Source organism: Sorex araneus, chromosome 2, assembly GCF_027595985.1.
Source record: "Sorex araneus isolate mSorAra2 chromosome 2, mSorAra2.pri, whole genome shotgun sequence".
Taxonomy (NCBI): Eukaryota; Metazoa; Chordata; class Mammalia; order Eulipotyphla; family Soricidae; genus Sorex; species Sorex araneus.
Window position 1 is genome coordinate 24,769,522 of NC_073303.1, and position 12,149 is coordinate 24,781,670.

General features: G+C 41.2%; 1 protein-coding gene across 1 annotated transcript in view; it reads left to right on the forward strand.

The window, feature by feature from the left end:
• NEDD9 (neural precursor cell expressed, developmentally down-regulated 9) overlaps positions 1-11,210 on the forward strand; it is a 56,389-nt gene extending 45,179 nt beyond the window's left edge. Inside the window, exons 3-7 of the mRNA XM_012935352.2 lie at positions 812-913; positions 1,636-1,737; positions 2,502-3,734; positions 6,033-6,122; positions 8,194-11,210. Of these exons, the coding sequence (XP_012790806.2) occupies positions 812-913; positions 1,636-1,737; positions 2,502-3,734; positions 6,033-6,122; positions 8,194-8,703 (2,037 nt within the window). The 3' untranslated portion in view covers positions 8,704-11,210. The remainder of the gene's footprint in view (positions 1-811; positions 914-1,635; positions 1,738-2,501; positions 3,735-6,032; positions 6,123-8,193) is intronic.
• Positions 11,211-12,149: the final 939 nt, after the last annotated feature.

Genomic DNA, 12,149 nt, shown 5'->3' on the forward strand with positions numbered 1-12,149 from the left:
TTGGAACTCTGTATTATTCACTTTACAAATGGTTTTGTCACCTTTATTTATTTATTTATTTATTTGTTTATTTATGTATGTATAGTACAGTATGCTTTTGATGCTCCAAAGCCATGGTCTAGTTACCTTCACAATTTAAAAGTGATTCTTCAGCTCAGTCAATGCTGAATAAATAGCATACTCCTACATTAAAAATTAAAAATAAAAAAAATAAAATAAAAGTGATTCTTCTGGGGCCCCCAAGACAGCACGCAGTGGGCAAGGTCCTTGTCTTTCACACAGAAGATCCAGAGTCGATCCCAGGCACACCACATGGTTTCCCACGCACCGCCAGAACTGACCCTCAGTGCAGAGCCAGGAGTGAGCTCTGAGCATAGCCAGGTGTGGCTGAAAAACCAAAACATAAAATTAAAAGTGAATAAATAAATGTTTTCCCTAAAAGTGTGTTCTCCCTTTAAAGCTTTGACCAACTTTGAGATGATTTGTTACCATGAGAAAGGGGAATGGAGATATTTTAGAGACGTATACTGACTTGATGTCTATCTGATCTTTCCTTTTCTCTCTTACATTCTTTCTTTTTCTCTTATTTTTTCTCCGTCCATTCCTCCTTCCTTTCTCCTCTCTTCTCCTTGCTTTCTTTCTTTCTTTCTTATTTTCTTTCCTTCTTTCCTTCTTTCTTTCTTTCTTCCTTTCTTTCTTTCTTCTTTCTTCTTTCTTTCCTTTTCTTTTTCATGGGAAAGGTGTCTTATTAAGGTTAGAAAATTCATTCAGGACTTGGGATTGGAATTTTAATGTCTTCTCTTTTCCACAGGTGATAACCCCAGTGAGAACAAACCTTGGCTATGTATACGAGTACCCAACCAGATACCAAAAGGACACCTATGACATCCCTCCTTCCCATGCCACTCAAGGGGTATGTAGTGAGAACTGGTCACCAGAGACAAACACACATCACAACTTTGGCATCTGGAACCAATGTCAATCTACAGAGAGAAGAATAGCTCTTCACAAGAGCGTCTCTTTAAAGCTACAAAAGAAAAAGAATTATAGATTGTATTATATGTGATTCTTTACTTTAGTTGTCTTTCAAAGCCATTTTAGCCAATGCCACTTATAGTTTTCTGGATTTTCTCTGTCAGGAAATCAAGTTTTTAAAAACCTAGGAAGCTTCTACATCTATCATTGTATTTCAGGAAGTATAACTTTTAAATAATAGGTTTAAGTGCATACAGTGTGGCCATTTCACTTAGAATCTTTTTATATTCAATGTAACAAAAGAATAAAAATTGTAAAATTAAAACTTACATCATCTGCTTATTACACTGGTATTAATATGTCAATATTTCAAAATAATATTTTATTAATACAAAATAATAAAAACACATGCATCATATTACCCATTAAAATACTCTTTAAAATATATAAAAATATACATAATGCATACTATATACTGTGTATTACTATATAGTATATATGCTATATAATACTAAATATAGTATATATAATATGCTATATAGTATATAAGCCAAAGAAGAATATATATATAGCCTAGTAAATAAATCCATAATTCAAGCTTAGTATAAAAAATGACAATAGAACACGTCCATCCTAAGTGACTCAAGTATTTCTCTTTAGGTATATGACATCCCTCCATCATCAGTGAAAAACTCTGCATTCTCAGTTCCAGTGGGAGAGATGAAACCTCAAGGGGTATATGACATCCTTCCTACCAAAGGGGTAAGTGAATACAGTGCAGCATAAAAATGTGTGCGTGTGTGCACGTGCGTGCACGCATGCATACATGCACAGATGTGCAAACAAGAGGAAGGAAAGAAAATCAATAATTAAAGAAAACTTTGGGGATTGCATATTGAGGAACCCTCTCTTAATAAGTGGAAAACTCACAAAAGAAGAGCCAATAGATAACAAGGTGAAATAATTTTGTTTGGCAGGCAACTCATACATCTCATATAGAGAGAGGTTTCATTATTTACTCATCCATGCATATATAGGTTAGTATATCTTATTCTGTTGCCCTGGTATGTTTGCATAGGAAGTACAGTTATCCTTGTTTTAGAGATGAAGGAACTGTCTCATATTTAAACAATTTATTCAGCATCACACTGCTAGTAGACGAGGGAGAAACCTCAGGTCCTCTGACTCCCAGTTTGGTGTGTTAATGCATCATCTGCTTCTCAGATGAATCTTCCAAGGAAAGAAGTGCAGCAGGCGTGTCATATAGGATTCAGAATGACATGAGGAGTGTTCTATACCCAAAACAGTATTGGAGGCCCTCGGAAGCGTGCACTTTCAAAGAATAAGGGAAGTGAGAACAGAGCTGAGCCTAGCCCTGGGAAATAGTTGCTAGTAGTGGGTGAAATAGCAGGATGAAAGAGAAGCAACACACAGAACTAAGAATGCTGGACTTCATTTTAATGTCCTGTTCAGGCCTTTGCGTGATCCAGCTGAATAAGTAACTTTGGTTCCTCCTTACTTTTCAGGTATATGGTATTCCATCTTCTTCCAGCCAAGAGGAAGCAGGACTCAGGGGAAAAGAGTATGATTTTCCACCTCCAGTAAGACAAGCTGGAGGGTTAAAAGCCAGACCTGAGGGTGTTTATGATATCCCCCCAACTAGCACCAAGACAGGGGAAAAGGACGTTCATATAAAATACCACTGTGATGCTATAGGAGTTTCTGAAGAGGCCGCACAAAAACACCCAGGTGCGTCCCCAAGCCATATACCCCGACAGCTGGGACAGTCAGCAGGCACTCGGAACGATGCTTATGATGTCCCCCGAGGGGTTCAATTTCTTGAGCCACCAGCAGAGACCAGTGAGAAAGCCAACTCTGAAGAAAGATATGGAGTTTACGATGTTCCTCTACACAACTCATCTGACACCCAAGGCTCTCAAGATGTGGTAGATGGGATCAACAGGTTGTCTTTCTCCAGTACAGGCAGTACCAGGAGTAATATGTCCACGTCTTCCACAACCTCAAAGGAATCTGCATTGTCAGCGTCCCCTTCTCAGGACAAAAGACTTTTACTGGATCCAGACACCGCCATTGAGAATCTTCATCGGCTCCAACATACCCTAGAGATGGGCGTCGCCAACCTAATGGCATTGGTCACCACCGACTGGCGATGCTATGGATACATGGAACGAAACATCAATGAGATACGCACCTCAATTGACAAGGTGGAACTGTCCCTGAGAGACTACCTTCATTTTGCCAAGGGAGCTGTAGCAAATGCTGCCTGCTTCCCAGAACTCATCCTCCACAATAAAATGAAGCGGGAGCTCCAAAGAGTAGAAGACTCCTACCAGATTCTCAGTCAAATTAGCCATGATCTAAATGAGTGCAACTGGTCCCTGAATATCCTAGTCATCAGCAAGCCCCAAAACAAGCGTGATGATCTGGACCGGTTTGTGATGGTGGCAAAGACAGTGCCAGATGATGCCAAGCAGCTCACCACAACCATCAATACCAATGCGGAGTCTCTCTTCAGACCAGGTCCTGGCAGCTCACAAGGGATGAATGGACCCGAGAGCATCATGAACTCTGTCGAGCACCACCCTGGGCCCCAGCTGCTGCATCCTGGGGAACACAAGAACCAAGCCCTCAATAAGCCGTTGACCTCAAACCTAAGAAAGGACCAAGCCCCTGAATGTAGTAGCAGTGACGGCTCTGAAAGAAGCTGGATGGATGATTATGACTATGTCCACCTACAGGTACAAAACTAAATTGATAAGATTGATAAGGCACCTACATTTATATTTGCGGAGTCAGAAATTCAATGCTCATAAGGCAGTTCAATTAGACTATGAGGCAAGGGTGATTAATGCTAATACAAATCAGTCGCAAATTGAAAGTGGAAGTAGGAAGTCTGGACTGAGACCCGTTTTTGGCACTAACATTTTCTTTTTTTATATTTTTTTTATTGAATCACCATGACAAAAGTTACAAAGCTTTAAGGTTTAAGTCTCAGTCATATAATGATCAAACCCCCATCCCTTCACCAGTGCCCCTGTTCCCCCACCAAGAACCCCAATATACCCCCTCTCAACTCCCCCACTCCCCGCAACTGAGTGGCCAATGATCTTCACTTTATTCTCTCTATACTTTGGATACATTCAATATTTCAACAGAGAACTGACTATTATTATTCGGAATTTTCCCCCAACAATCAAACCTGCTGAAAAGGCATCATTTGGTAGTTTGTTTTCCATGGCTGAGAATGAAGATTATAGGAGCTCGCGCAGCCGCAACAGCAGCCGCGCGGTTTTGGATTTCTATTGTTTTAGCTCAGTTTACAGTCTAGATGCATTTCTATAAGTCTCTGGGTGCCAAAATGGGTTAGTAGAACCTTCCAGATCATCGTCTTTAAGAAGCAGAGGGGCCGTGTCATGCACAGCTGCTCCGGATCTCATCTGGGCCGAGGGTGTGCCAGTAACACCCCCATCCCATGATCTCTTGCAAGGCACTGAACATTTTCTGACACTGTGTGACCAACTTATATAATATCCCTGTGTCTTTTTTTCCCTCATTTGCAAACTAAATATAAGGTTGGATTTTATCCCATTGATATACCTCAGACAAGTAGGAAAGAAACTTTCCCAATTCGAGTGTATAGTAGGATCACAGATGCCAGCTCTACTTCTGTTTGTACCTTATGATAGGGTTTTAAATTAGACTGCACTGTAGCACTGTCATTGATTTGCTCGAGCAGGCACCAGTAACGTCTCCATTGTGAGACTTGTTACTGTTCCTGGCATATTGAATCCACCACAGGTAGCTTGCTAGGCTCTGCTGTGCGGGCAGGATACTCTCGGTAGCTTGCCAGGCTCTCCAAGAGGGGCGGGAGAATCGAACCCAGGTCGGCTTCGTGCAATGCAAACACCCAACCCGCTGTGCTACTTGACAGAATTGGCACCTCACTGCTAGAGAAAAAGGAAAATGTTTATACTAGAGAATGAATTTGACAGTGTCTTGATGTGTGTCATTGTGCGTGTGCAGAGAAACTTAATCATGCTTCACACCTTGAGAATCACTGACTATGAACATGACCTATAATTCACGCTGCAGGTGGGAAATTGAGCAGTCACAAGTCTGCCTCCAAAAAGGAGAAATTACAAGCTACCCTGCAATCCTGACAGGCTTCCTTTCCGCTTTCCAGTTAAACAGTTTACCAAAGTCCATTATTTAGAATTGTTTAGTATCATAGTGATATTATTTAGAATTGTATAGTATCATATTCTTCCATTGTTTTAACTTGACCTGAAACCATGGATTCTCCTGAGAATACTAATAACTCCAAATCCCTTCAGGATAAGAGAATGAAGAAGGAAAGCTGAGCCAGGCGAGAAACAATGGAGGCTTTCACATTCACTTTGCTAGTTGTCAGCTGTGTATGTCAACTGTGTATGTACTAAGTTGATGCAGAGTGGCAGACAATTAGAAGAAACTAGAAATAGAATGTGAAGAACATTTAGAATTTAAAAATATTTATGGTCGCTCATATGATCTATTTGAATAAACTCTGAGAAATAGAATGGCTTGCAACAGTTTGAAAGGGCATGAACTCTGAAAATGCTGAAGTGAAGCACAGCCTGGTGCCTCCCATGGGTTTTGGTTTTCAGTACTAACCAATGGAGCGATAGCACAGAGGGTAGGGTGTATGCCTTGCACGCAGCCGACCTGGGTTTTATTCCTCTGCCCCTCTCAGAGAGCCCGGCAAGCTACAAGAGTATCCCGCCCGCACAGCAGAGCCTGGCAAGTACCTGTGGCGTAGTCGATATGCCAAAAACAGTAACAACAAGTCTCACAATGGAGACGTTACTGGTGCCCGCTCGAGCAAATCGATGAGCAATGGAATGACAGTGACAGTGACAGTGACAGGACCTTATCGAGCTCATGGTAAATTGCCAAGGCAGTAAAATATAGAAGAATATTTAAACATCTGTCAATGAAATCCTTATAAGTGAATCAAAGTGGTGATATAATGTTTTATTTATATTGAAAAATAATAGGGAAAGGAGGAGTTTGAGAAACAACAGAAAGAACTATTGGAAAAAGAAAATATCATCAAACAGAACAAGATGCAATTGGAACATCATCAGGTAAGTTCAAATAGAACAAAAACTGTTAAAAATATTTTTCCACTCAGTACGGAAGGCACAGCTTCAAAAGATCATGATTTTGATCTTTTTAGCACACTTTGGCAAGAACAAACTTTAAGGCATATAATAGGGTAGAAGAACAAAAAGAAAGTTTATTGCTTTACTGATCCAGCTAGGTAAATCTGAATTCATCCAAATATCAGTTTTTCCAGACTAAGATATTAGAATTAAGCGTTTGGGGTTAAAGCTGTTAGTCACAAGGAGCAGAACCCACTCAGGCTAGCCCAAACATGTTTAATAGTAGGGGAATTTGAGGAGAGAAAATAAAAACATACTCAAGCCCAGTGACTCCCATTCTTGATCCTTCTTCCTTGGCTTCTTTCCAAAACTCCAAAACTGCTTCCTATCCTCCTATTTTCTAACTTTTCTCTACCTAACCACTCATTTGGCTACCCTATGACATCTCAGAACCTACAACTACTCAAAGCGCTTTTTTTTTCTTTTTGGGTCACACCTGGCGATGCACAGGGGTTACTGCTGGCTTTGCACTCAGGAATTACTCCTGGCAGTGCCCAGGGGACCATATGGGATGCTGGGAATCGAACCCGGGTCAGCCACGTGCAAGGCAAAGGCCCTACCTGCTGTGCTATCGCTCCAGCCCCCTCAAAGCGCTTTTTTTTTTTTTGCCTTTTGGGTCACACTCGGCGATGCACAGGGGTCACTCCTGGCTCATGCACTCAGGAATCACCCCTGGCGGTGCTGGGATTCGAATCTGAGTCGGCCGCATGCAAGGCAAACGCCCTACCCGCTGTGCTATCGCTCCAGCCCTCAAAGCGCTTTTAATGAATGACTTTTCATCTAGTTTCTTCAACTGATAGTCAACTCCTTCTTTATGTTCATCAAAATCTCAATGGATATTGTACCTTCTGAGTTCTGTTGGGTGTGGCTGAAAATAGAAAAGCAAACTTATCTATCTCTATCCATTTACCTACCCATCCCTCTCTTACCAGACATCTGTGTAGATCTGTCTACACAAGCCTGCAGTGTGGCTGTCTTTGGTCCAATCTAAGGGAAGGAGGGAAGAATTCACTATTTTCCAAATACTCACAGGACCATATTCTAAGAATTTTAAGAAAACTAAAATTGGGTGTGTGTAGGTCAAATAATTACGGGTATTATATTGTCAGTGCAGAGGCATAAAAAATAAAGATAAATGGATTGGGAATGTATAAAACTTATGATTCAAAAATCTCCTTAAGAAGGAATAAGTTGTCAGTGATTTACATGGTAAAGAAATTGCTATATTTAGTTTTCCCTACCAGCACTTACTATTTAAGAAGCAGTTACAGTGGGCCAGCAAGATGGTGCAGTGGCACTTGTCTCACACACAGCTGGCCCAGATTCAATCTCTGGCACCATTTATAATCCCTCATCACAGAAGTCAATAGTAAGCCTGAAGCACATTTGGGTGTAGGCCAAAAACCAAAAATAAATAAACAAACATTTACGTGGACCCTACAATAGGTCAAACAGTCTTGTAAGCATTTAAAAAAAATTAATTCGGGGCTGGAGTGATAGCACAGCGGGTAGGGCATTTGCCTTGCACTCGGCAGACCCAGGTTCGAATCCCAGCATCCCATATGGTCCCCCGAGCACCGCCAGGAGTAATTCCTGAGTGCATGAGCCAGGAGTAACCCCTGTGCATCGCCGGGAGTGACCCAAAAACCAAAATAAATAAATAAATAAATAAATAAAATTAATTCATGCAACTCTCATAATGGTGTAAGATATCCTCAGTGTTTTTATTCGATGCTGTTTTCCAACCTGAGGGCAGAAGCGAGCAGTCATAATCTAATCGTAGAAGAACGAAGCTGAAGGATTGATTGCTCAGGATTCTTTCTCTGCCACTACATTTTGCAATTTAAGAAAGCAGGGCAACCTGGCCAAGAGGCCGTGTCTAATAAGCCACCGATGCTGATTTGAAATGTAAAATCTCTCTCTTAACTCCTGGTTAATTTTTCATACCACACATACTTCCCCTTAACGAAAAACATTGTCTTCCTCATTGCAGTTAAGTCAGTTCCAGTTGTTGGAACAAGAGATTACAAAACCTGTGGAGAATGACATCTCCAAGTGGAAGCCCTCGCAGAGTCTCACAACCACAACCAGCAACGTGAGTGCTCAAGACCGGCAGTTGCTCTGCTTCTACTATGACCAGTGTGAGACCCACTACATCTCTCTTCTCAACGCCATTGACGCTCTCTTCAGTTGTGTCAGCTCAGCCCAGCCCCCACGGATCTTTGTGGCCCACAGCAAGTTTGTCATCCTAAGTGCACACAAACTGGTGTTCATTGGAGATACCCTGACAAGGCAAGTTGCTTCCCAGGACATTCGCAACAAAGTCATGAACTCCAGCAACCAGCTCTGTGAACAGCTCAAAACCATCGTCACCGCCACCAAGACTGCTGCTCTCCACTATCCCAGTACTACCGCTTTGCAGGAAATGGTCCACCAGGTCACAGACCTTTCCAGAAGCACTCAGCTTTTCAAACGCTCTTTGCTGGAGATGGCAACGTTCTAAGAAGGAAAGGGAGGGTCCACACGGGTGACTAGGGAAAACTGGAAATACTGTCTGGTTTTTGTAAATGTTATCTATTTTTGTAGATATTTTATTATGAAAATAAACTATTTTAACATTTTATGAGCTAAGCAACATTCATAAATTCAGGGAGTTTGATGGGGAACGATATTTTTTGTCTGGTTCTTCTGTATAAATAAGCATTTTAAAGATGTTAAACAAAGACTTGCATTTGTATGTCTATGTATTCATGTTTGTTGGTAGATGTTTTATAAACATTCTGTACTATTAGCTTAAAAGGCTAATAAGCACCTTAGTAAGGATCTCCAGTGCTGCATTTTTTTTAAAGAAAATATATCAGCTGGTTGTAATATTGCTCTCCCTATGTTGAGTGATTATTCTGAGTCTGTCACTTGCAAGTGTTGGAAGCAGAGAATGTGTGCCAGCTTCCATCTCCCAAAAATGAGGCAGGTTGCGGATTGTCTTGATTTCTCAATTCCTTCAAAGAGTGATTGTTCTGGGGACATTGTGAGAAGAAGTCTCTCTCCTTGTTAAAAACCAAAACACCCCTTTTAGCAAGTTTCAGGAAGCATATATTCATTCAAGTTTCAAAATTTTAAGGGCTCTGAAAGAGAAGTGTTTCTGTCATTGGATGCCCTGTCTTCAGTTCAGACGGGTTTCACCCCAAAGAGGCGGCCCCAGGTACACAGGAGCCTGGATTTCCCCAGAAACTTTCCCAGAATTTTTTATTATCTTCATTTATGCAGTTTTCCATTGTATGCTTATAGATTTGCACAAAAATTTATTGTTTGCAACAGGAATTTATATTTGAGAAAAAGCATAGCTGGCTGTGATCATCCACAAAGTGAAAGGATGGTTCCTTCTGCCTGTTGCAAGCAGAGGCCTTTCTGAGCCTCAGCATTTAGCTAGGTGCTGCTGCCATCGTTACCTGAATGGAAAGGTCAGTTCTTTGATCATATATATCTGATTGGAGTCACATCCGACTCTATAAGAATGCATTGTGTTAGCACAAGAGACAGGACCACATGCTCTGTGTGCACCAGGCTTGGTTTGATCCCAGGCACTAAATGGTCCTCTGAGCACTGTTAGGTATAGTCCTGGAGGTCTACATTAGCCTAGGTGTGTCTCTAATAGCTGCTAAGCACTGGGGTGGCTGTGGTGGTCCCAGACATTCATTATAGGACTAAGCAGCGCAGCATTCGTGAGTCCTACCATTGAGCCATTCAACCCAGTTGGCTAAATATTGCTGAAAGTAGCACACAGGTACCCTGAGCACTTCTTGGATGCCTTCCTCAAAAATACAATTCAGCAACAAGGAGCCTTTGCAATGTTTGTGGCCCAAGTCTGTGCACTCGCCTGTACAGAGACCGCTGCATCTCTCAATTCCTTGTCACATTATCTGAAGCATGGTGTGTTCCCTCGCACCTGCTGATGTTGGCAGAGTACAAACACTATCGCCACCAGATTCAAAACAGAGCAAATGAAGTACTTCCCAACCAATGCGTTGCTATAGCCACATATTCTGGAAATTAAAAGGAATATTATCTAGGGTCTTTTGGTTTCGTTAATATTTAATGATTTTATTCTACCCTCATTCACAGTGGTTTTATTTGCAACCTATGCCTTGACTTGATTAACCTTGCCCATTTTAGGTGACCAAATGATTAGAATATGAAAGGATTTAAATCAAGATAAGAGGGCGGGGCAAGAGCAATAGCACAGGGGGTAGGGCATTTGCCTTGCACACAGCTGACCTGGGTTCGAGTTCCAGCATCCCATATGGTCCCCTGAGCACCGTCAGGAGTAATTCCTGAGTGTAGAACCAGGAGTAACCCCTGTGCATCACCGGGTGTGACCCAAAAAGCAAAATAAATAAATAAATAAGAAATAAGAGGGCATAATCTCAGTATGACGAAAAAAAAATCAGTGTGGGATCTGGGAGATAACTCAAAGGGCTAAAGCATATGCCTTGCATGCATGAGGTCCTGATTTTGATTCCCAGCGCTGCATCCTGCCCCTCCCTCACCCCATCCATGCTCATACCCAGCATTGCCAGGTATAGTCATAGGAGCTCCCTCATACTTACCCTGGTACCTACCACCATATCACTGGGCCTAGCATTGAACCCACACTGCTCAACTGAATATTGATGGGGGTGGTTACTATATTCCCAGCACTGGAGAGCCAGTCCCCTACTCCCCTGGAAAATCAATGAAGTTTATGACAGATGGTGGCTGTCATAAAAAAAAAGTAGATCTCATAGGTAGTTCTGCTCTATCAAAAGAAGAGAAAATGATGTATAGAATGTATGGGAGAGAATGGGGACTGCTAAGAACATGCTTTGAGCAAAAAGCATGTTCTTTTATGTGTGTATTTCTTAGAAGATAACAGACTTACTCACTACTTCAGTTTCAAAAATGTTTGTTTAATCTGTATTACTTTGCCAATTTGAGGCCATTAAATGTTAGAAATCTTTTTGTATAGCCATTGGTCTTCCTTTTTCATATTTCATCACAGAATTAAACATTGGCTTATTTGGGGATCCCTATTAAGAAAAACAAATTTAAATGGCTTGTTGACAAGATCTGAACTTGCTAGGAAAATTGAATATTTGTTTTGGTTTCTAGTTTGTACACATCAAAGTCTACTTGCACTTAAAGAAAATCTTGGAAATATTACCAAACAATTTAAAACACGAATCTACAAAATAATGTTTTTCAATAGGAAGGCTACAGAGTGAAGTAATGGGTGGGATGCTGGGAAGATATGTCAAGGGGTCATGGCACAGGTCTTGTATGTGTGAGGCCTGGAGTTCAAGCTCCCGCATTGAGTGATACTCCTGGGGAAGAGAGGAAATTTGGGAACACAGTGGAAGGAAATTGACATTGGTGGTGAGATCAGTGATGGAACGTTGTATGTCCAAAATCCAACTATGAATAACTTTGAAACTCACACTTCTCTAATAAAATAAAATTTGGGGTAAGAAGAAGAATGGTGAAAATGTGAGTCCCAGTAACTCCCAAAGGCTTTGATCTCTCCAGCAGCACAAATTTGAGGAGTCAGGTCATTGGCCAGCAAGAACTCAGAAGAGGACGGGAAAGGTTGCTGAGACTGTGAAAATTATACTGGGATTTTAGGCAGAGGCTTCTGACACAAGTTAATACCAGAAAATTATAAAATTATAAAAGATACAGTACCACCCTCACTCCCTGAGCTCAGAAACATGGGGTGGCAGAATAGATCAGAAAACTGAACCCAATTTTCTGCTGCCTACATCTGGACAGTTATGGTCAACATAGGTCCAAAATAAAAAGCTGAAAAACAGTTGTACAGGCAAATAGATAAACAAAGGGTTGTGATGAATAGCCTTATATCAGATAATACAGACTTCAAATTTTAAAAAGTTATAAGAAACATGGATGGTTATT